The following is a 25,451-nucleotide window of genomic DNA, read 5'->3' on the forward strand; positions in this document are numbered from 1 at the left end:
GAGTCACTATAATATAAAGAAGAATTAAAAATAAATAATAAATAGCCATTTGAGGGGGAAAGTGGGGGGTTGGTGGAGCAGAAAACACTAATAAATTAGAAGAGAATTTAGAGAATTGAAACTAGATAAAAGCTAATTCAGATGATAGTCTAGTATATCATTAATGGAATCTGTGTGAAACGTAAAAAGTAACTAAGGGATCAGATGAGGCAATTATGAAGGAAAATAGATTACAAGAAATCATTGAAAAGAAAAAAATTTTCAAGATGAAATGTACAACATCCTTGGACAACGAGGATAAGTCTCAAGTTAAGATTTTAAATTCAAGGAATAAGTACTGGAAATATGAGCAGGATGACTTTCATGAGGAAGGATGGGATGAGGAACTTGGAATCCCAATAGTAATTAGAAGTGAGGTAGAAAATCTTATGCAAGGAAGAGCATTATATATAAGAAATGCGAGTCATTATGGGCAAAGAAGATTGGATTCAACACTTAGTAAATCAATCATTATGAAAAAGGGAGAAGTTGATATTGACTCATTCGACTTTAAAGTAAGCCTAGTAACAAGAACTCATAACTTTGAAAATATTAAAAATGAAAATTCTAAAATAAATTTAAGTAAAGAATTATTGAATTTAAACACTAAAGACCTTCCTAAACACTCAGATGAGTCCCTTGCTGCTTTAACTGACGAGGTTTTACAAGAGGAATCCATTTGCACAGCTTTATATCCTTCAGAGTATTCTGGAAAATGGGAAGTTGAATATTTTCAGGTATTTCATTTCATTACATTAAAGAAATCTCTGAATTGTTTACTCAATCTATCAAAATCTGAAAAATTATTTGTTTCCTACTTTTCAGACGTTAAAATTTCTCAATACTGTCCGACTATTTTCTGGAATATTGTTCGTATATTTCATGGAGAAATAGATCTTGGGATTATTGAGATCTTCTCTTCAATACCTCCAGCTCTATTAAAAAGGAGAAGAAACACTTTTGAGACTAAATTTAATTTAAATCAAAATTTAAGATCGTCTTTAACTAAGAAATCAAACAAAAATCACCAAAAACTTAAAGAAAATAAAGACATCTTCTATGAACTGAGTCAAAAACTTATTCAGGACTTGTATAGTAAAATTCCATACTTTGAGAGAAATGGAATCGAATATTTTACAGACTCCAAATTTTTAGATCTTAAACACAAAAACAAAGAATTTTCAAATAATTCTGAACTTGAAATCAATTTTACACCAAACAATGAAATTGAGCAGTCTAATATTGAAAACCAAATAACTAGAAGATCTAGCAAAAGAGTCTCTTTTGGTGCTAATAGCGAAATATCAATCATTGAAGCAACAATAGATATGAACTACAAAGTTATTCACCTCCCAATATATAATTATTCAGAAAAATGGAAGAAGATTATCTACAAATATTGTATCTTAAATGAAATTCACTCATGCACTTTGATTAAAAAAGATGCATTTAAAGGAAGATGTGTAATCGCCGGATCTCTTATTAGAAAAGATGACTTTGTTCTTGAATATAAAGGAAATCTAATAACTCAGCTTAACGAGGCCAAAGAGCTGGAAGAGAAGTATGCTCTTAGTAATAGGGGGTGTTATATGTATTACTTCAAAGCTAACGATAAGAATTATTGTATTGATGCTACCGAAGAATGTTTAGAATTTGGACCAGGGAGACTAATTAATCATTCTAGAAAAAATCCTAACATTATCACAAAAGTACTAATGATAGAAAATACTCCAAGATTGTTTTTCGTCTCAAAAAGGGATATTATATGCGGCGAAGAGCTGCTTTTCGATTATGGCGATAACAATCCCATCTCTACTCTACACAATCCCTGGCTTGTAAATTCATAATGTCACATTCTTTCTGTAAAGAGGATCTTTAACAAGTCTTAGACAGAGATAGGAAAAAAAACATCTCAAATAAACATTCATCATTTAACTTTTGACAACTTGCCATTAAATTCAGAAGAAAAACATCTCATTTTTAAATCATCTACAATAGAAAAAGAGAAATTTTATACCTGTAAAATCCCTCTTCTCTAATATACTAGGAAAAATTAAATTTAAATTAATCAGGTATTTGTTTCTCACAATATTTGCTAAATTTCAAAAAATAATTAATTTAATGGCGGGAAATTTCCCAAAAGGTTTTAAATTATAAATATATATTTTTTGGTTCTTTAAGAACCGAATTTGGAAATTGGAAATACCAGGAATTTTTTTTAAACTTAGTAAAATCATATCTTGAAAATTAGATTTGGTAACCTTTGAATCCCATCTTCCCTTGCTTAATAGTATTTAGAAAATTATTGCTACTTTTAGACTCCAGAGCTTTATTGCGCCAAAGACACATAGGAATTAAAGTCAAGAAAGGAATCATCCATATCTAAAAGTCTCTGTTTATTCTTACTATAAATCAATGGAAATAACTGCAAATTCTTCAGATTCAGAACATAAAAGTGATCATTTGAATATTTAATATATTAATTGTTAATATTTATTTCAAGTTTTTAAATATTTTATTACTATTTGGGCGAATTTATATATATGCGGAACTTATTTGTTTAGGAAGAAAAAATTAGAAAAAGATAAATAGCTAATAAATATGATGATTCAACTGAGCAGAAAATTGTTTTAATTTTAAAAAAACAAAGAATTAGCAGTCACTTGATCGAGTAAAATGGTCAATTCAATTATCAAAATAGCATCCCTTTTGGGTGGCTTATCTTTAAATATTGCACTTGGAATGGTATACTCTATGAGTAATTCATCCATTTATGTTGCATCTTATATGAGATGGGTAGCAAAACAAGAATTAAAGCCAGTAACTTTAGCAGATGTTTCTTGGGTATATACTTTAAATGTTTTTTTTCTCGGCTTGATTCTCCCCATTGGAGGTTATATTAATAAAAGGATTGGTGTACGAAAGTCTTTATACTTGGCATCTACCTTATTTTCAGCCTCAACATTTGTATCTTATTGGTTTGTTTCATCATATTATTGGTTTCTTATAATTTTTGGTTGTATACTTGGAATTGCCGATGGTATTGCCTTTAATATTCCCCAATATTGTGCCTATAAACATTTTCCAAATAATATTGGACTTGCTTCAAGTGTAGTAATTTCTGGATTGGCTTTGAGCCCAATACTATTTTCACCATTACAAACATGGATTGTGAATCCTAATAACAAAATGCCAGAATTAAAAGTAGGAAATGAATTATATTTCTCTGATGAAGAAATTTTAATGAGGGTTCCTAAAATGTTCATAGCCATGGGGTTATTTATTACATTATTATGTGTATTTTCTATAATGACATTGCATGAACCAAAAGAAGAAACAGATACTCATATATTGCCTTTGAACTTAAATAATAAAACTTCAAGGCTTGATGACTCAATCTCAGAATCTGAAAAAGATGCTTTGGTTTTAATTCCAAATACAGAATCCAAATCTTTGGTTGAATTTTATTTAAATTTTGAACAGGGGATGAAATATGATAACTTGACTTGTAATAATGCTAACTCTGAATCAGTTTCGACTGCTATTACTCCAATAGAAAAACTTGGATCTTTTGATTTTAATATTGATAACATTAAATTAGAACTAGAGCTAGAGTTGGATAAAGATGAAGGAAATAATGAAGAAAATAATGAAGAAAATAAAAAAAGTGATAAAAATGAATATAAGGAAAAAGTGAATGAGAATATAGAAAAAACAAAATATGAAGGTAATGTAGACTTAAAGTTTAAAAGTGATAATCTTACTTCAAATAGAAATGCAGAATTAGATATGATATCTCGACTTTTAAAAGAAAAACAGTTTTGGTTAATATTTTGGCTGCTTTTCTTATTTTCACAATATGTCCACTTTATTGCCTCATGGTGGAAGAATATTGGAATAATTTACATAAATATTTCTGATGAAATGCTTGCAACAATAGGTACATTTATTACATCAGGAAACAATGTTTTTGGACGATGTTTCTTTGGATCTTGGATAGATAAATTTGGAGGGAGAATTTGTTTTATATCAATTTCTCTATCTTGTCTTTTTTCAGTTTTAATATTCCAACTTTCATTAATGTTAAATTCGCAAATATTTTATTTGATTTGTATTGGATTCATATTCTTCAATATGGGAGCGGGATTCGTCTTATTTCCTCCAATTGTAGCCATTCACTTTGGAGTTGAGTATTATGCCTTAATATATGGATTAATATATATTGGAAGGTCTTTGGGAGTATTCTTTAATTCTTTTTTGACTTGGTTATTAATCGGATCGTTAGATATTCAATATATATGTTTGATTATTGGAGCATTCACTTTTTCATTTTTCTTACTATCTACCAGATTTTATAATCATACTAAATTTTCAGATCATACTTTACATAAGAAACTATTTCTTAAATAAAACATTAATAATTACATAAATTAATATTTTTTATTTACAATGGAGACTTGAAAAGGTTTGGAAGTTGATTTTTTCAAGAAGATTTGATGTCTAATTTTGATTGAAATTACTTGTATTAGTATTTTGCCTTGATTTATCTTAATTTCATTATTTAAATTATTCATTGATTGTTTATAATGCATTTGATATTAATGAATCATTTACCAATTTTGAAATAGTATTATTTGAATTTGAATTAGTGGGAGGTTTGGTCTAATTCAATAGTCTTTCTATTCTATTCTGTTTTTCTATAACCTCATTTTTTTTTATAATTACTGACCACTCGGCTTCTTTGAATCAATATTTAACTCCTTTTTATCCCATTACAAATATACGTGTGTGGCGCCAAATTTGAAAAAAAAAAATGAATTAAATTAATAAGAGAATAAAGTAATTAGTGTGCCTATAAAAATGAAGGAAACAGGGGTTGAGTCAAAGAATGTTTCTGGAAAACATGAAGAGTATAAATATGTTCAACCAATGACATCACCTTTATACAATAATGTGATCTCTCCTGTATGCGATAAAATTGTGGGATTTCTTCCAAAATACCTTTCACCAAACTTACTGACAATTATTGGGTTAATTTCTATTTCAACTTCGTTTATTATGTTAATTTCTATAGGGGAGAATTCAAAAAAGCTATATTTTGTTTCTGCAGCATTATGGTTTTTATATGGCATTATTGATAATTTAGATGGAAAACAAGCAAGAAGATTAGGAGTTTCATCCAATAGTGGGGAGTTCATTGATCATGCAATAGACTCAGTAGTTACTTCATTTGTAGGCCTTGCATTCCAATATATGCATAACAGATATCTTGAATTAGATTTACTTGTAGTATTGTCATATCAGTTACCCTTTTATTTTGCATGTTGGTTTCACTTCAAATATGGAAAATTAATAATTGGCAATTCCGTTTCAAAAACTCCATATTTCACAGTGGATGAGCTTAATCTAGTTTTTGTACCACTTTTTATCTTATTCGAATACCTTTTCCCTGGGCTTTGGAATTTAGATATACCTCTTTATGGTGGTTATATAATAAAGAGTTGGGGGATTCCTTTTAATTATTGTTGTTTTATTTATTCAATATTCACACTTTTAAGCTGCTTACATTACTGCTTATCAAAGTCCTTAACAAATGCTCATTTATTATTCATTCCTCTAACTATACATGTAACTTCCAAGGAATTGGCAAAATTAAGCATGTATAATACGATTCTCCCATTTTCAATTCTTTGTATTACTTTTATTTTCCTTAAGATTTCAAAATTACTCATTAAGAAGCCAACTCGCTCTTTCATCACGCTTATTGGTGCTTCCTTAATTCCAAATATAACAACTAAACTTTTAGTTTCTGTATTTGAAATTAACCAAAATTTGACTATTTTTATTCAATTCTTAATATGGGCTTTACTTGTCTATGAATTTGCTAATTATCTTGATAGCCCATGCGAAGATGCTGAGGACAAGAAAAAATAATTTCTTATATTAACACTGCTTGACTATATACATATATTGAAAAGAGAAAAAGGAGAGAGAGAGAGAGAGAAAATAAGTGAGGAAGAGCTTAGTAACAAAAATAGTGAACAAACTCAATTACATACTTTAATTTTTATCATTTTCCTACTCTGCTTCTATCTTCTTACTCTATTGCATTATTTCCCCCCTGCATTACACTCCGGTACCGATATTTGGCGCCTAGTGCATTTAACATTTTGTGAGGTGAAAATAGCAACTTAAAAGCAAAAAAGGTATGAAATAAATTGCATTTTACTTGTAATTTGACAATGGATAAATAATATTTTGAAATATTCGTGGGGGATTCTTTAATTAATTTTTTATTACAAAAATAACAAATAATATTGCAAAGAATCAAACAACTTTTATTCTCTTTAAATTAAAATTACTAGAAATACATAGAAATAGTAATCGAATTAAAAACTTAATTTAATGTTAATTAAGTGCAAAATCTATAACCTGAAAAGAACTGAATAATAAAATGATTGAAAGTACAGAATTTTACACTGAAGTTATTCAAGGAATTGATACTAAACTTGCTGTAATAGCAGAAAATGAAACTATATTAACCGAGCAAGCTATACTACTAAGAAAAGAGTATGAAGCTAGGAAGAAAGAAATTGACCGAATAATATCTGAGATTTGCGATGATCGAGTGAAAAAAATATATGAAAAGGTTGGGTCAATGATTACAACTCAAAGGAAGTTATGGAGTATTTTGGTCAACACAAAGATTTCTACTCAAGAACAAGAAGAAAATATATTAACAGAAAAAAAACAAATTAATGAATTAATTCTAAAGGAGCTTAACAATATTGAAAAAATGTATTGCGAGAATTCTGAATATATTAATAAAATAGAAGAAGATTGGAAAGATGTAAAAAAAGCATCTATTGATGGAGTTAAATTATCAAGAGAAATTGACTGGGATAGTATTCCTGAAGAAGAATTAGGAAAAAGATTAAGAGGAGGTGAAGTATTACATAGGGATGAATGGATACCTACTCAAGATAATAATACTGGCCGTAAATTATCTCCTGCTGAATTTAAATCTCACTTAGAATTTGGAGAAATGATTCTTAAAGAAGGTAAAGATCAATTTGAAAAACAAGATTTTGAATTATCTTATACTAGATATACTCAAGGAGTAGAATTATTATGTTGGGTTAGAGGATCTGATCAAGAATCTGAAACACTTAGAATTGAAATGTATAAGAAATTTTTAAAGAATCAGGCATTATTAGCACTTAAACTTGGAAAATATAATGATTCTATACAATCATGTAATAAAGTCTTAAAAATTGATGAATGTGATGAAAAATCTATCTTTAGAAGAGGAGAATGCTACATGATGTTGGGACGATTTGAAGAAGCAAAAAAAGACTTTAGATATATTTGTGAATTTGATTACTTTTCTAGAGATGCTAAATTACAATCTAGAAAGAAGCTTGTAGAAATGATGAAAAAATCCAAATCTAACAATTATGTTAATAAAACCATTATTAATAATTTGGATGGTTTAATGCAAAATAATAGACAAGAAGAAGATAAAAAAAAGGTTCAAATTCAAGATCATTATTCTCCTGCTATTCATCATTTTAGCTCTGATTATCAAGAAAATCAAACTCATTCTACTAGAAATGAAATTCAACCCCATTTTGATTTAGATACTACAAAAGACATTCTTGATGAGATGCTTTTTAAATACTCATCTGAAGAGTTCGAAAAACAACTATTTGAACTTAGAAAGCTTTCAGATTACGATGAAAAGAGATTCTTAAGAAGGATTAGAAATGTTCTCCCAGGAATCAACACTCCAATCTACGAAAAATACGGTCTAGATCTACAATCTATGAGTTATGACAAAGCAAAACGTATTATAGAGGAAAGTGTATCGTATTGGAGAACTAAAGATGATCAAGTAAAGACATTATCTAAAGAGATTTATAAATATATCATGGGAGACACCATTGCTGAGTAATCAAAAGAATCAGATATATCAAATGAGGAAATTCTACATTTTTTTTTTGGAAAAAAATATATCCGATACCTTTTGATACCATATAATACTTTTTTAAAATTTTATCCATGAATTTATTATTCAAATTTAGAAATAATATCCTACTTAAATGGATAATATGTCATAAAGACACTAAAGTCTCTCTCATATTATATGGAAGTCAGTAGGTGAATCATTAATTACAACAATTCCTTTATTATATGTCCAATGCCATCATTCCAAGTTATTACTTTCCTTAAACTAAGAATTTTGTAAATTGGACAATACAATTTTTCTCTTCAAATGATTAATTCATTAAATATATAATTCCATTCAGAAAGTTAATGAACTCAGATAATGGCAAAATAAGTATCAACACTGGATTTACAATAATTTCAGAAGCCAAGCGTTAATTGGAAGTTTATCATCATAGTAATTAACTTTCTGAATTATGAGATTTGAACTCCATAATAATTTGTATTCACTTTCCAAAAAAAAAAGAAATAGTTTACATTTAGGATTGATAATTTAAAAATATAACTAATAATTTACTTGATGTCAAAGTGTAATGTACTTATGTATATATATATATAAATATATATAAAGTTAATTAATATTAATTAATTCTTTATATTTATTCCAATAAAATATCCAAAGATCCTGTCTCATCCATAATAGTTTGTAATCCAACAATACAAGATTCTGCTACAATAATATCGAGATCATTGGAGTACTTTAAAAGTGTTTCAATGGATAATTTTCTAACTCTATCTAATTCTTTCTTTGTACATAATTTATCCATTTTCTCCAAATTCTCACTGCATCTAGGATCATTAGAACCAACAGATCCAAGTGCAAAAGCTGCTTCATGTCTAACCATTGATTCCTCTGATTGATTTGATAAAACTCTAGAAAGTGTATCAGCAGTTGAAATTACTTGGATTTGACCCAAAACAAATGCACATTCATGCCTAAATACTGCCGAAGATTTATCAATTTCCATAGCTTTAGCAATTTCTCCTGCGATAAAATGAACCTTATCATTGTCAATTTGCTGATCATACTGATCACTAAGGCTTTTTCTTTGATTTGAATCAATGATACCTGTTAAAATGTTTCTTAAAGCAAATAAAGCAGCATATCTCTTTTCCAATTGAAGGTCTTCATTTAAAAGATCGGAAGCTAATGATTCTATATGAGAAACTTCACATGAAGATTTTGGTGGAGTTGGATCTCTTGTATTAAAAGCATTAATATTTGATATATTTGTATCTATGTCTTGCTTATTACTTTCCTTCAATCTCTTTTCTCTTTTAAGTCTAAGAGAGTGAGCAGCTAAATAACATGTCTCTCTCACAGCTGGAGAATTATCGTTTAAGTACTTCTCTACAATCTCCAAACTTTCATCGTCTCCAATAGCTGCAATAGCCTCTCCAGCTTCGTGTCTAACCATAGGATGCTCGGTCTCATCAGCCAAAATTTCATAAAGACGGGTTAATGGGCTTTTCAAACCCATTTGTCCAAGAACATAAAGGACTTCATGACGAAATAATACGCTTTCTGAATAATCCAATGACTTTGATAACATCTCTGCCGATTCCTCGTCTCCATGAAACCTTCCAAAAAATAAGCATCTAATTTTACTTGAAATATCAGTATCATGACTTAATAATAATTCCCTTATTTTTTCCTTTGAGTATATATTAAAGGATGAAAATTCCCCTCCGCCTAAAGGCTTTACAGGGCATCCTGGTAGCATTGCCTTGGGAGTGATTTCATTTATAACTACCATCTCTTCTAGTCAGTAAATAGTGACAAGGGTTGATGAAAAAAAGACTTTAAGTAGATTATCACTTTAAAGTATATATTTTGATTCCAAAAAAACAGTCAATTAAAATTTTCTTCGAGATATTTTACATTTTCATTTTTGACATTAAACTTTGTCAATGGATACCCAATAAAAAATTACACGTGGCGCCGTTTCTTGGCGCCACCACTGTGTTTTTTTTTTATGAAGCCACTCATTAAGTAAAACGGAGATTTTTGTCATCCATAATTCTGGTAAATCAAATTACTGATACTTGGTTAAAAAGAGAGATTTTTTAGTATAATTAGGCAAGGAAACTTATGATATTTGTGATAACTTGAAACTGTGATAGTTTTTCTTTGAGTTGTATGGCTAATTTATAATTGAGAATTTGATAAAAAAGAATTTGTAAGATTAAAAGTTGACTTCAAAGTGAATTTGAGTGTTTAGCCTTGTTATATATTGATTAATAACCAAATAAAATTAATTGCCACTTACTAAAAGTAAAAATTCTTTGAAAAAAATGGCAAATATAATTAAATCATTTTGGATGTCACTAAGTTCGATATTCCTATCGGAACTAGGGGACAAAACTTTCTTTATATCAGCAATCTTATCAATGAATAATTCTGCATGGATAATCTTTGCTGGGAGTATGTTTGCATTAGCTGGAATGACCTTATTTGCATGCTTGATAGGATTTATTTTACCAAATCTATTCACTCCAAAATATACTCATTATGCATCTTGTGTACTATTTTTCATATTTGGACTAAAGAGTCTTTATGAAGGATTGTTTTTAATTGAGAGTGGAAATGCAAACAATGAATTTTTGGAGGTAAAAGCTGAGTTAGATAAATCCAGAAAAAAAATGAGTTCAATAACCATAGATAATAAATTAGAAGCTCTTGATACTGGAAATATGTTATTTAAAGATGTTGAGCTTTGTAATACCAGAAACAATGAAGAAGATTTAAATGTATCAAGTAGTAAGATCTGTATGGATGAATGTATCAAGCATAGAGGACTCTTCCGTATAATAAAAAACAAATCCTTTATTCAAGCATTTACTCTTACTGCTTTAGCTGAATGGGGAGACAGATCTCAAATTGCTACAATACTCTTATCAGCTTACAATGATCCATTTTCAGTATTTTTTGGATCAATTATTGGACACTCAATTTGTACAGGCTTGGCTTGTTACGGTGGTAAATATCTAAGTAAATTTATTTCCCCTAGGATGGTTACAATTTCTGGAGGAATCTTATTTTTTGCATTTGCTATTGGGGGAATTGTAATGGGGCCATAATTTAATTTATTATATACTGAAAATAAATTTTTTTTTTTACTTTGTTTTGTTTACCCCCAAGTTATTTTCCTTAATATTTAGGTTATTTTAGAAAATGTTCCCTAGTGAAAAATCAATTTTCTGGAATAATTTCCTTGAGAACTACACCAATTTCTATTGAAAATGTTTCAATCATCTCGCTTGGAGCTTGCATTATATATAATGCTCGTGGATCTTCCATATTTATGGGGGATTCCAAATATGTTAACTTCAAATTGTTTGTAGAAGCTGGGTTAGACGAGCCGTTGAGTCCAGAACAATAATTAAATCCAGCATTCCCCTGTTTAAACATTGCAACTTCAAGCCCAATATTTTGGCCAAGAGTTAAATCTTGAAGAGGTGAAATGTTGAATAATGGTCCACCAACATCTCCTTTTGCTAATACTAACTGGCTCCACTTTCCTGAAACAGGAATTACTAGCCCAAGCCTAACAATATCATTTATCTGCTCAAGTATAGGTACTGATAATTCTATCCCTTGTTTGCCAGTAATGTGCAAAGCAATACAATCAGCTATTGCAATCCAACGAATTAATGAAAATGCTTCCTTGTTTCTAGATTTAACTTTTTCCGAACTTTGTTTATTAATTTTTCTTCTACCTCTTTTTGATTTGAGTTTTGAAGATACCAAATTATGAAAAAGTGTTTTGTCATCCTTCTTTGAAACCTTTGAAGCAACATATGCAGAAACAAGTAGTAATTTAGTGAAATAAGGCATATTGATTTGAGAAACATTTTTCAAGAATTCATAGTTTAATATCCCATTAGTATTAATATTACTTGAGATTAAATCTCCTTGAAATAACTCTGGTAAAAAGTGAGAATATATATTCTTTGTTAAAGTACCATAATGCCTTTTAAACCTATTTAATAATGTTTGTACAATAGAATACACTTCATCTTCATAGTTTTCATTGATTGTGAAGAATAATTCACCAGAAACAAGTGGAAGTAAGAATACTGGCCATAAACATTGAACTTTAAAGATAATTTCTCTAAAATCTGATCTTAAATATGGATGTAAAATAGTGATAATTTCTGCGATAAATTCTGTCCATATTGAGTAAAGTATATCAATTGGGATAAAGCTTTGTTTATTTGTATCATCTTTTAATAAATTTAGTTTTATCCCATTTGAATTTGTATCAGTTTTGGGAATGAAATCTACTGAGCCCTTAATATATGAATTTAGTAGTGTATTTACTAAAAATGATTGCGAACTTTTTCTGTCATAAACTTTTAATATTTCATAATTTAGATCTATATTTTTGATATCAGTATTTAATCTTAAATTTGCCATAATGTCAAAACTTTGTATATCATCATAATTTGAAAACCATATTACTGGAAAAGGAGAGTGAGAACAGAAAAAATCTTCTGGAATTCCATAATTATCTATAAATATCAAAGAAAAATTTATATTTATTATAAATTTTTCTTTTTTAGCTGGAAGTATTAATACATCTCTCAAATGTTCATGTAATTTTATTAGTGTTAATAGTAAGTCTGGCCTATTTTTTGAAATAGTTGTTACATCTTTTACAATCAAAAAAATACTTCTCGATTTCACCTTATCAACTTCTTCAATCTCTCCATCATATGTACTTCCTCCACTATTTAAATCATCATCTAGGTCACTATCCCCCTTACTGTTATGCTTTTGCAAATACTCAGTATATTCTTTTTTAATTAATCTTAATTCGTCTATAAATTCAATAATATTGTTCGCTGATGAAGAGCTCTCTAATTCGCTCTCAAACAAACCAATTCTGGATCTTCTTTTTTTACTATTAAAAATCCCTTTTTTAATTAATTTCTTTCTAATTTGTTCGACTGGCCTTACAAATAAGTTTTCGATAGAAATTTTATTAATACATCCTCCTTTTGAATTACATAACCACTTTGTGTAAGCTCCATTCATATACCCAAAAATAGAGTCATTTTTTTTAAGCATATCCTTTACAAGTGAATATTTTCCTGTTCCTGGCATTCCTATAACTTGTAAATATGGAATTGAATTAGTATTACTTCCTATTGTATTTGCCAGTTGGAAAATTTCTTGAAATCTTGAATTTCCATATTTTCTACATAATGAATGTATTGTGGGCTGAATTTCTTCTGGATAATATTTGAGTAAATCTTGAATCAATTGTTCACTTGCATCAATATTTCCTAAATCTTCTTTACTTGACTCTATACTATGTATTCTACGAATATTTCCCGTAAATTCATTTTCATTATTTTCATAATCAGTTTCAACTTGGCTTGTTCGCTTCCTTTTTTCACCACCCATTTCTACGTTATCAATATATAAATATTGTTAAATAAATATATATTTATATATTTATTTATATAAATTTTCATGCTTTTCAAAATTATTTTATTTTTTCCGCTAACTTTCCCCCGAAATAACTTTCCGCTTAATTAATATATTTTTATTTTACATTTGATAAATCTTAAATATTAAAAAAAAGAGTTTGAATAGTTTGCCTAATTAGAAATTACAACAAAACTCTATTATATCTTTGTCCTTAACTTTTTATTATTTATCTGTTCACCATTTTCTTCTTTCTTATGAAATATCTTTAAAAATTCATATTTATTATATTTATATTTGTAAATATACTTTTCTTTTTTTTAAAAAAAAAAAAAGTCATTCTTAAAATTGTAATGCAACTTTAACTTCATGTGGATGAGCACCGGTATATGATTTTTTTTTTCAACAAAATGTAAAAATGTTAGAGCATGTCAAAATTAGTCATTTAGGCGGTAATAATTTTGTCATTTGGACAAAAGAATCCAATAATAAAAAAAGTCAAATAATAATTACAATTAATTGATAAATAAATAAATATGAAGAATGAAACAACAAAAGTTTATTGATTAAGTTTATTAAGTTGATTTGAGTAAAATTGTTTGAAAATATTCTTAAGAAGCTGATAATTTTGCAAGTTTAATAAACAAAATGGGGGTTAAAGGTTTGTGGGACATTGTTGCTCCATCTGGAATAAGAGTTAAGCCAGAAACTTTAGAGGGACAAATATTGGCTATAGATGCAAGTATTTGGCTAAAGCAATTTTTGATGGGATTAAAGGACAAAGAAGGAAAAATACCTCAAGGTGCGCATTTATTGGGTTTTTTTAAGAGACTATGTAAACTATTATACTATGGTATATTACCAGTAATAGTTTTTGATGGAACTCCTCCAGATATTAAGAAGAGAACTTTGGAGTTAAGAAGAATGCAACGAGAAATGTCAGAAATTAATATGAGAAGAGTAGCAAATAAATTATTATTAAATACAATAAGACTAAGAGTTGCTAAAAAGGTTAAAGATAAGGTAAGAAAGAGGAAAGATAAAAAGCTCTCAGATGAAGAATATAAAAACCAAATTGATAATGGTGAGAGTGAGGAAGAAAAAGAAGAAGAACAAGTACAAGAACAAGAGGAAAGTGAGAGCGAGGAAATTAATCAATCAGCTACAATAAATGATAAAAATAAAGTTGAATACAAGAGTAAAAGAAAAGCTCACCATTCAATTCAAGAAAAAATTAGTTTAACTCCCAAATTATTTTCTTCAGAAGATGAGAATAATATTACTGATGATGATGAAGATGTATATAATAGACCAAATCGTAAATTTAAGAAATATGGAAGATACCAACAAGTTCATCACTTAATCAATGAAACAGAAGAAAATTCAGAAGCACCAACAAGTTATTTTCCAGTAATGGGATTTTTGAGTGAGAGAAGAAGATTAGATGAAATGCCTGAAATAGATACAAATTTATTTTCAATGCCAATTCAAATTAGCTCAAGTCAAAAAATAGCTTCAAAAAAAATGACCAAAATTGAAGATTTAAATGCATTTCTCAGAGCAACTGAATCAAGCAATGATGAAAGAAGATTAATGGATCTACCATTAGATACAGAAATAGATCCACAAGTATTTGAGCAATTAAACTCAAAACTTCAATATGAAATTTTGATCCAACTTAGAGATGCTTGGATTAATGCATTAAGAAGTAATGCTGTTGATACTAAAGATAATATGAGTCAGTTTAGTAATTCTCAGATTGAGTGTTATTTGAGATATTTGAGAATTAATCAAGAAATAGAGAGATTAAAGGTGAGAATGGCTAAAGAATGTGAAGAAGAGCAAATGGAATCAGTTAATGAAGAAATTAAAGTTGTTGAATATGGTCAAATTTATGATCCTGACAATAATGATTTTAATAATAATATTCAAGATTGTTCATCTTCTAGTATATTTGAAGATCAAAGTAAAGAAACTATCAATGAAGAATTTAATATTGATCTTAATATAGATGATTCTACATTTACTGGTAAAATTATTAACTTTTCAAAGAAAATTGGTATGGATAATAAAGATATTGATACATTTAATCGTAATGATACATTATTAAGTAGTGATACATTATCAATGAAAGGATATCATAATTTATCTAAAATTACAAAAAAAGAAAGAATTAAATTTCTTCAAAGTACTGATTACACAAAAAATGATAATATTGTATCCAATCCACTAAATACTCCATTATTTGAACTTGAGAAACTTTTGAATAACGAAAATATACAAGAAAGTCAAATTCAAAATAAAGTAAACAATACCTTTAATGATATTAATGATATTGAAAGACTTGAATTATTAAAAGAAAATGTGGATGAATTGTTTAAAATTAATGAACCAATTCAAAAATTTGAAGAAAAAGATGATGGATTTATTGTAGATATTGAGAATCGAGTTTATCAAAATGAAGATGATAAAGAAGTGAATAAGAAAGATGATTTTGGTAATGAAGGTTTTGATGATAGTTGTGATGATGATGATGATGATGATTGGCAAGACATTGAATGGGAAAGTGCTAACACAATTCTTACTAAACCACAAGAAAATAATTTTGATTCTTTACAAGTTATTAAAAGTATTATTCTTTCTAATGATTTAGTTTCCAATATTGAGCCAAAACTCGATAGTATTTTGGGATTAGAAAAGATTGAAGAAAATGATGAATCAAAACAAGAACAAGTTATTTTAATCGACTCTGAGGAAATTAAAGAACAAAAAAATGATATATATTTGATTGAAGATTCAGGCAAACATGAAGATGGCTTTAAAAAAACGGAAGTTGGTCAATTCGAAGGTCAAATACAAGATTTGGAACCAGAAAAAGAACAGGAACAAGAGCACCAATCAGAACAGGAACCAGAACAAGAACCAGAACAAGAACTAGAACATGAACCTGACCAAGATCAAGATCAAGAACAAAAACCAGAACAAGAACCCGAGCGCCAACCAGAACTTGAGCAAGAACCAGAACCTGATCAAAAACAAGAACACCAACCAGAACCCGACCTAGAACCAGAACTATTAGACTATTCCTATTTGGAGGATATTAAAGAAATCATCCAAAAGGAAGATGAACAAATCATGGACATGAACCTTTTTAGTGACCATTATGCAATATATGACAAAAATTTGGATGAAATTCTTTTTGAATTGGAAAAAGAACAAGAAGAATTAAGCTTAGAATTTACTAAGCATGATATCATTTTGAATTCTGAAATAACAAAAGAAATGCAATATCAAATATGTCTGCTTTTAAAAGCTCTTGGAATTCCTTGGATTGATTCACCAGGTGAAGCAGAAGCTCAAGCTTCTATTTTAACTCAATTAAATATTTGTCATGGTGTATTATCTGATGATTCTGATTGCTTAATTTTCGGAGCAAAAAAAATCTTTCGTAATTTCTTTTCTGGAAATAGTGTTGAAATGTATGATCTAAATCAAGTTAAAAAGTATCTTGGAATTGAAAAACAAGAACAATTCTATATTCTAGCAATCTTACTTGGTTGTGATTATACTGTTGGAGTTAATGGAATTGGACCAGTTAATGCTGTTGAAGTACTTAAAGCATATCCTGAACTTGAAGATATGATTTTATTCCAAAATTGGTCAATGAATAAGTTTCAAGATAAAAGTAATGATCTAATTAATGATACTTTTGAAAGAGCTGAATTTAAAAGAAATCATTCCAATTATAGACACTCTTGGGTATTTCCTCCAGATTTCCCATGCTTTGATGCAATTCATGCAATGAAAAATCCAAATATTATTTCAAATTTTAAACCAACCTTTGGTAAAATTGATAAAAATTCAACTATTGAATTAATTACAAATAATACAAATCTAACTCATGAAAAAGTATCTCTAATTATTGATCCAATCATTAAAAATCAAAATAATAAATACAAACAAACAAAAATTGATGAATTCTTAATTCAAAATCAATCTATTAAATTTAATCATCATCATATTCAAAAAGATGAAAAAGTTGCATCCATTATTTCTAAAAGAATGAAAAAGGCTCTAAATCATCTCAAGTAAAGTAAGTTGGTCTTCCTTTATAAGTATCTAAAATCTCCAATTGATACTGATTAAATTTATGTTTATGAATAAAGTTCCACCCATCTTGATGAGTTTTAAAGAATTCTTGAATACATTCCTGAATTTGTTTTTTTAATATTTGAGAAATATTCCTATTACCACTATAATTTGCTAAGAAAGTTATTGTCTCTGGAAGCCAAAATGGAATATCATATGGATGACTTAATATTATTGAAATAAGTCCTAGTACTCCAGCTCTATTATATCTTTCATTATTTTTACTAATATTATTCTCACTTGATTGAGATTGAGTTTTATCTTCTATTAAAGAAAATATATCTTCCAAATTATTGAAATTTATTAATTTCAAAATCTTCATTTCATCAAGATTATTATTATTATTCACTTTTTCCATTCTATTAATCCATATTTTGAACAATCTAATATAATTAATACATCTTGAATTATTTAAAGCTCTAAATAAAGTGCATAAAGCTAATTTTGAAATATATTTTATTTCTGATTGATCTTCAAATAATCCACTTATTATATTATTTATTATATCCAATTCAATTCTTGTTCCATTTAATAATGGAGAATAAAATTCACCAATTATTGTATTTAATCTTATTTTAAATAATCTATTCTTATAATTATTGAAATCTAATCCTTTTATATTATTCACAATATTATCCAATCTATCCATTATTGGAATTTCATTATGATTTAATTGAGTAATTAATAATGACATTAAAGATCCATAAGAAAGTCCAAGTATATCATTATTATTACCACTAATTATTTGTAATCTATTAATCAAATTTAAAATATCATTAAATGGAATCATTTCTTCTATTATTAATTCTGATCTTCTACTTGAATATAAATCTCTAAGTAAACAATAATATAATATTACTTCCGAATTTGAAATAATCTTGGAATCTATATGGTTATTATTACTCTTTTTATTATGATCTATCATTTCTTCTTCTTTTATTATTATATTATTTAAATTATTTAATTCATTATTTAATTTTAACATAATTAATTTAAATTCTTGAATTAAATTATCTCTTAAAGATCTTTCCAAATCATTTCTATATTTTGAATAAATTAAATTACTTGCAATTATTAAAGAATGAAGCATATTTGACATTTCTTCTCTTAATTGTTTATAATTATTATCCTTTTTTAACATTAAATTAAAAATATTTAAACCATTCTTGAGATAATCTTTAACTTTCTCTGAAACTTGGAGATTATTATCATTCATTATTAATTCAGTTAAACCACTTTGATAAATTCTTAAATACTTTATCATTTCAAATGTTGATAAATCATTATTATCTTCAATAATTATATTATTATCTTCATTATCCACCATTTTTGAATATTTGAATGGATTTAAAATAAAATTTAATAATATATTTAAAGTTGAATTATTATCCATCAAATTTGAATTAAAAGATGAATAATATAATAATAAATCATTTTCTAATTCTTTTCTTCTTATTGATTTATTACTACTATTATTACTGTTGTTATTATTAATATTATTATCATTATCATTATTGTCAAAGTAATAATAATAACTTAAGTTCTGTCTAATTACTGGAGTTAATGAATGCTTAATAAAATCCATATAATTGAAAATAAAATCTTGATCACTTTGTTGAAATTCACTATATAAGATTTGTATCAATTTCTTTCTATTCAAATTGTTATTATTTGAAATAAAATTATCCATATCTTTTGAAATTGTTGAAATTGAAAAAATTGAAGATAAGATCTCCAATATTAATATATGTTTTTCTTTCTCTAAATTCATTATACTATTATTACACCATTCTTGTAATACTTCCAAAATTAATTCAATCTTATTATTACTATAATTCAAATCTTTACTTTCAAATTTTGTTTTTATCATAAATAAAAGTAATTGGAAAAATATTATACTTACAATTGATAAATTATTTGAATAACATTTAAAACGATGATATGGAAATGAATTCATTATTGATGTATAATTCAAAATCAAATTATTGATTGTTATACTAACATTTGTTGAATTCATTATCTTTCTTTCTGTTCTTGAAGTAATAATACTTGTTTGACTTGAATTTGGATGATTATTAGATATTTGATGACGATAAACTGTAATATTGACCATATTTTCTAATAAATTTCGTATCTTATGATCTTCATCAATAAAATTTGATTCTTTCATAATTAATTCAACAAGAAATTGTTTATCATTTTCATAAAGTTTCTTAAATAATGTTGTTAAATTAAAGAAAATCATTGAATAAAAGCTAGTATTATTAGATTTATCAATATCCAAAAATATATCCCATAAGTAATTCCAATAATTTGAAATTAACATTCTGATAGATTTTAATTCATCTTTAAATTCATCTCTTTTGAATTGAGATATAAATGTAACTAAAACTCCTTGTATAAATATTAAAGTTATAAGTGATCTTCTTATTAGTGAATTATTAATCAATAATTCATTTCTCATATCATTCAAATTACTTAATAGAATTTTGATTGAATTAACAATATAATTAATATTGTAATTTTCTGATTCCATATAATTCAAATTAATTCTTGAAATCAGTTCTAAATTATCATCAATATTATTATTATTATTATTATTATTTTGGGATTGACTAAACAATTTAATAAGCTTATCAAGTTTAATTTCCAAATTATTTCTGTATTTTTCAACTTTATGATTATTTAAACCAATATTATTGGATAAATATTGGAATAATAAATTATCAAAATCTCGATTACTAATTATATGATTTAATCCATTAAATAATCTTACAGGAATATTTTCCTTACTTAATTTAAAAGATGATGAGTAAGATATGATATTAATAAATTGAATTAATAAATCAAAATTATTCCATAGAAAACGATGATATGTTGAATTATTAACAATAATATAAGAAAATCCAGATAAATGATTAAATAGAAACTCTTCCATTGGATCAAGCTTATTATCAGAATAGTTCTGAAAAGTTGATTTAACATAATCTATGTTAGATCTTAAAATTGTTTCAAAAGTTGGATAATTAAGATCTTCTTGAACAATTTGAATTTGATTCTTTGTAATTTGAGATATAATACAATCTGATAATTGATCATATTTCTTATATATAAAGATTGAGAAATATACTTCAAATAAAATGAACTGTAATACATTATTTCTAGAAGAAATATGAGAATTAATAGATTCTTTTAAAGTTGTTTGAGCAGATTTTCTAATTACATTATAATTACCCAAACTAAATAATGTAATTAAATAAATCAATTTTCTTCGATATCCATAAAATCCATATTCATGTCTTCTCATATTAATTCTTTTATTCCAATAATATTGTATATTCTTAAGCCAAAAGATTTTTGGAGAATTTATTAAGCTTGATTGATGATATAATCCATTTGTATATGATAACCAAGCTAAAACTGAATCTGAAAAATCAATATTGTAAAGAGAAGATAATGATAAGTTACTAGAAGATGAGTAATAATGGTTCAAACATTGATTAATAGTTTTAATAACTTTTGATTTGAATCTGATTTCTTCAGTATTAGTAATATTGACCAAAGGATTTGATAATTTATAATATGTATTAGTATTAGTGACTTGTAAATTACTTGACTTGTTTTGATCAATAAGATCAAACATTTCATCTTCTTGTTTCATATTGTATTCAAGATTGGTTACTTCAAGCATTTGTATACCGGTAAATACTTGTACTAGAAACAGAACTAAACGATAAGTATCAGAATAATACTTTGAAAAGAATGGTTCAAATTCTTGAAAGTTTTCTTGATTCAAAGTTAATAATAATAATTGTTGATTATTATTAAATTCAGTTTTTTTTTGAAATATTGAAGAATCATTTCTTACAATTGGTAATATATAAGATACTGATTTATTTAAAATACGAAGATTATTTAAACAAAATGATACAGTACCAATAATATCAAGATTAACTGATTGTTTATTAGTTTCATCATTTCTTTGAATTATATTAAGTAAAATCTGAAAATTTATTGAATTGTCTTGATCTTTAGGAATCTTTTCATCTTGAGTAAGGAAATTATCAATAGAATCTTTAAAAATTTGTAAATATTCCTGATATAAGTTATCCAATAAATTAGAAATCCCAGAACTAGTAGATTCTATTTGAATAATTTTTTTCAAAAGCTTGATAATAAACAAATAATTGAAAATGATTAAAGACTTAACTTCAAGTAAACATTTTCTGTGAGGTATAAACCAAATAGGTTTTTGAACATGATTAAGAATAGATTTTTCTTGTACATAAAATGGAAGTCCCCAAAGAATTATTCCTTTTACAATAGAATCAGAACTCTTTAAAACTGGAACTAAACATGAATCTTTATAATCAACAATTTGTATATGTATTAAAGATTCAATAAATCTTTGTTCTAATTTAAGTCCAGCTCTCTTAATTTTTCTTCTAGAATCAGAAAGAAGTTCAATAATTAATGAATAGATTCCAAAATAGTAGACTCTATTTTCGTTCTTTAATAGGTGATTTTGAGTATATCTGATTAAACTTGAAACCAAGTTAATATAATACAATATAAAGGATTCATCCTCAGATTCCAAACTATTTTTATTGTTAATGAATTTTATCCCATTAAATTGTTCTTGTATGAAAGAATTATCATGATTGATGTTTTGAGTATATTCTGAGCCAGCTTTAACCTTTAATAATAATTTTGAAAGAATAAACTCAAAAGAAAGACTTGGATCACATGATCCCATTGCAGAAAGTATCTTAGAAAGATGTTTGTAGTTGTCAGGAATATAGTTATTAGAAATCCAATTACCAATCATTTCATAACAATCTCTTAAAAGTTGATTATATCCCAGTTGTTTACATTTAGTGAAAATACTAATAATTAAAGCTCTTAAAGCATAAGAAATTCCAAGATCAACAGAGGATGAATAACTTGCAGTTTCTGAAGGTTTAACAACATTTTCCAAAAGGTTTAAAACTCGTTCTAAAAATTCAAAAATCCAATATCCAAAAAATGAATCAATCAAAAGTTTTCTTTGTTCAAATTTTTCCATCAAAGTTTCTTTATCGAATTTACCATTAAAAATAAAGTAAAAGTTTTTCTTAATATCCTCATCAAGAAGAAAATTATAATCTCCTTCCATATTATTTTTAAAATAAAAGTTTAAAGGTGATTGTCCATAAATATCAGTTTGGTCTAGAATAACTTTTGGAATTTCTTTTCTATTTTGTAAAGATTTGTCAGAAAGTGGAATTATATCTTTTGGATAATTATAAAGTGAATAGTAGCTCTTTAAATTTTCAATTTCTTGAGAATTATTTTCCATACATAAGGAAAGTTTCTCGATTGCTTCGTATTCATCAAAATCCAAAGCTTCAACTTGATAATTTTGTAAGTTATAGAATAAAACTGTTAAGAAAAACAATGTTTGATTGATTTTCATAGGATCAGAAATATCTATTCCTTGTAGTGAAACTTGCAGAAATTTTGGTAATTCTTGTGGAGTAAATTGGATTACCAATGGAACAATAGTTGCTAAAATTCTAAAAGCAATATAAACTTGGTGAGTTTCAGTATCTCCTTCTAATGCTGGCATTATTTTAATATTTAATAAAAATGATAATAAAATATCAGGTAGAATGTATGTCCATCTTTTTAGAGAATCTTCATATCTGCTTGCAGCCTGAATATCTTTACTATAAATTCCTTGTTCCATTAGTGGAAATAAAATGGTCATCAAATATTCATCATCAAATCTACATAGACTCACTTTTTGAATATATTCCTTTTCTATTTGACTAATTTTTTCTGATTTAATAATCACTCTTTCTCTGTATATCCTTTTGCAATATTGGTATGTTAAAGCCTGAACAAAAATAGAAATTCCATGTGACCATTTTCCGATATTTGAAGGATGGTTAAGTGGGTAGACAATATTAACCAAATTAATCAAAGAATTTGGGATTAATTTAACATGTTCAACAATTTCTTGATTGCAATCTGAAATCTTCTGATTCTCAATATCATGTAAACAATTTAATGATTTAATCAGATGAATGAAAATAATTGCAAACTTGTTAAATACATTTACAGGTTTAATTGTTAAAGCTGATAATAATTCGCTTGATATAATTTCTTTAATAATAGATGGAGCTTTAGTCTGTAATACTTGGGAATTAGATGTTCCAGAAGAAACTGAAGAATTACTAGAAGTTGCACCTGTGTTAATAGAATTTGGCACTACATTATGTAGAATGGGTATTCCCAGATTAATATATAATACCTCAAATAAATACGGAATTCTTTTATATAAACCATCTAAACTCTTACCAATTTTCCAAGAGTATCTTACTCCCCTAGAAATGACTGCTATCATAGCAGAATCCCAGTGATTTATAAGCTGTCCATTCAAAATTTCCCAAATTTCAAAGATTCTCTCAGAACTCAAAAGTTTATATGAACAATACGGACTGCAAATTAGGACAAATAATTTTGAATAAACAAAAAATGAAAAATTGCTCGTATTCAAGGATAGCCATTTACTAAGAAATCTTTCCAATTCAACTTCTCCAATATAAGGATTATATGCATTCAAAATTCTTGAAAGACTAGAAACATAATTTCTAACCTTTTGAGAATTTGTTATTGGTCCGTCCAAGTAATCCCTAGTGAATTCTTCTTCAATTGTATTAATAATATACTCAAAATCGATTAATCCACAGATACAATTTTTATCTTTATTTCTTCCTTGTTCTTCAAGAGCCTCATTTTGGCAATTGCATTTAAAGTCAGCTTCCGTAGTATTATTTTCAAGATCTATTTGGGAAACAAATTCACTATGCCACCATGGTCTCAAATATAACTTCTTATAATAATTAATATGTGAGGCTAAAATATTAGCAAATCTTATTTTTGTGCTCATTGGGACTTGTTCATTCTTTATAATATTCCATATGTTTTGAATAATGTTAATTCTTTCGCTTCTTTTAACAAATCTAATAAAAACCAAATCTTCAAATTGATTTAGCTGCTTAATTAATCTTGCTAAACTTTGCATTGAATTAATGCTAAATAATTGATCATTCTTAAAAAGTTCGAATATCTCCTCTACTGCCTCCCTAGTTTCTCTCCTTTTTACATCATCGTCAATAAATTCTGGAAAAAAGTCCTTATAATCTATAGTTTTCTCAAACATCTTTTCCTTTATTTCTTAAACTAATATTTCTCACTGATTAAATTCTATTTTACTGTAACCTTTTTTATTTATGATAATTAAAAACTTTAAAAAGAAAATACATATATGTTTAATAATATATATATTACATACGTAAATACATACTTGTTAGTAAATTATTTCCAAGACAAATTAGAGAATAAAATCCATTCATCCAATTACTGAATTAATATTCACAAAGTCCCACTTACAATTTACCATATATATCCTGAAAGTCTTCTTTATAAAGAAAATATATTATTTATTACTAAATTTCTTTTTTTATTCACACCCCGAGGGTATAAACCTATTAACCGCCTGGCGCCACAGTCTTTAATTATCATTTTTTTTTATTATTTCTTGATTTTCATTTTTTCTTTCCTTTTTTGGCTTTGTGTCAATTTATCCTTTAATCAATTCAAATTTCTGTATAATGTTGAAAATTGTGCTCTTTATTTATTCTATTCTATATTATATTTTCCTTCCAATATTTTTGCATGTGGACAATACTTGCATGCATGTTTGCAGTTAATTTATTGTATAAATTACGTGTCAAAAATAGTAATTATATACTTATTTTTCAAATTTATGATT

The 25,451-nt window shown here is 26.7% G+C and overlaps 9 protein-coding genes and 1 non-coding gene across 10 annotated transcripts; 6 read left to right on the forward strand and 4 right to left on the reverse strand.

The window, feature by feature from the left end:
- Window positions 1-215: 215 nt before the first annotated feature.
- cgd4_370 (protein with a SET domain within carboxy region) lies at window positions 216-1,886 on the forward strand (the record flags this gene model as incomplete). Its single annotated transcript, XM_625644.1, has 1 exon — window positions 216-1,886. The coding sequence occupies one exon, from the start codon at window positions 216-218 to the stop codon at window positions 1,884-1,886; it is 1,671 nt and encodes a 556-aa protein (XP_625644.1).
- An 829-nt stretch (window positions 1,887-2,715) lies between these two features.
- cgd4_380 (protein with signal peptide plus 12 transmembrane domain domain protein, possible tranporter) lies at window positions 2,716-4,449 on the forward strand (the record flags this gene model as incomplete). The annotated part of the gene is made up of 1 exon (XM_625645.1): window positions 2,716-4,449. One exon carries the CDS (start codon window positions 2,716-2,718, stop codon window positions 4,447-4,449), a length of 1,734 nt encoding a protein of 577 aa, XP_625645.1.
- Window positions 4,450-4,869: 420 nt separating this feature from the next.
- Window positions 4,870-5,973, forward strand: cgd4_390 (protein with 8 transmembrane domains, possible amino alcohol phosphotransferase; the record flags this gene model as incomplete). Its single annotated transcript, XM_625646.1, has 1 exon — window positions 4,870-5,973. A coding segment is annotated over one exon (1,104 nt), but the record flags the coding sequence as incomplete, so codon positions are not given.
- Window positions 5,974-6,493: 520 nt separating this feature from the next.
- Window positions 6,494-7,993, forward strand: cgd4_400 (protein with possible 2 TPR domains; the record flags this gene model as incomplete). Its single annotated transcript, XM_625647.1, has 1 exon — window positions 6,494-7,993. The coding sequence occupies one exon, from the start codon at window positions 6,494-6,496 to the stop codon at window positions 7,991-7,993; it is 1,500 nt and encodes a 499-aa protein (XP_625647.1).
- A 366-nt stretch (window positions 7,994-8,359) lies between these two features.
- On the reverse strand, window positions 8,360-8,446 carry cgd4_405 (the record flags this gene model as incomplete). The annotated part of the gene is made up of 1 exon: window positions 8,360-8,446. It is a non-coding gene; the product is annotated as a snoRNA (small nucleolar RNA).
- Window positions 8,447-8,645: 199 nt separating this feature from the next.
- On the reverse strand, window positions 8,646-9,803 carry cgd4_410 (protein with 4xEZ_heat domains; the record flags this gene model as incomplete). The annotated part of the gene is made up of 1 exon (XM_625648.1): window positions 8,646-9,803. The coding sequence occupies one exon, from the start codon at window positions 9,801-9,803 to the stop codon at window positions 8,646-8,648; it is 1,158 nt and encodes a 385-aa protein (XP_625648.1).
- A 502-nt stretch (window positions 9,804-10,305) lies between these two features.
- cgd4_420 (signal peptide + 4 transmembrane domain protein) lies at window positions 10,306-11,127 on the forward strand (the record flags this gene model as incomplete). The annotated part of the gene is made up of 1 exon (XM_625649.1): window positions 10,306-11,127. A coding segment is annotated over one exon (822 nt), but the record flags the coding sequence as incomplete, so codon positions are not given.
- Window positions 11,128-11,239: 112 nt separating this feature from the next.
- On the reverse strand, window positions 11,240-13,459 carry cgd4_430 (ORC5 like AAA+ ATpase; the record flags this gene model as incomplete). The annotated part of the gene is made up of 1 exon (XM_625650.1): window positions 11,240-13,459. One exon carries the CDS (start codon window positions 13,457-13,459, stop codon window positions 11,240-11,242), a length of 2,220 nt encoding a protein of 739 aa, XP_625650.1.
- Window positions 13,460-14,131: 672 nt separating this feature from the next.
- Window positions 14,132-17,575, forward strand: cgd4_440 (XPG, DNA excision repair protein, flap endonuclease; the record flags this gene model as incomplete). The annotated part of the gene is made up of 1 exon (XM_625651.1): window positions 14,132-17,575. One exon carries the CDS (start codon window positions 14,132-14,134, stop codon window positions 17,573-17,575), a length of 3,444 nt encoding a protein of 1,147 aa, XP_625651.1.
- cgd4_450 (very large low complexity protein) lies at window positions 17,568-24,839 on the reverse strand (the record flags this gene model as incomplete). Its single annotated transcript, XM_625652.1, has 1 exon — window positions 17,568-24,839. One exon carries the CDS (start codon window positions 24,837-24,839, stop codon window positions 17,568-17,570), a length of 7,272 nt encoding a protein of 2,423 aa, XP_625652.1.
- Between the last annotated feature and the right edge of the window lie 612 nt (window positions 24,840-25,451).

This window comes from Cryptosporidium parvum, chromosome 4, assembly GCF_000165345.1.
Source record: "Cryptosporidium parvum Iowa II chromosome 4, whole genome shotgun sequence".
Classification (NCBI taxonomy): domain Eukaryota; phylum Apicomplexa; class Conoidasida; order Eucoccidiorida; family Cryptosporidiidae; genus Cryptosporidium; species Cryptosporidium parvum.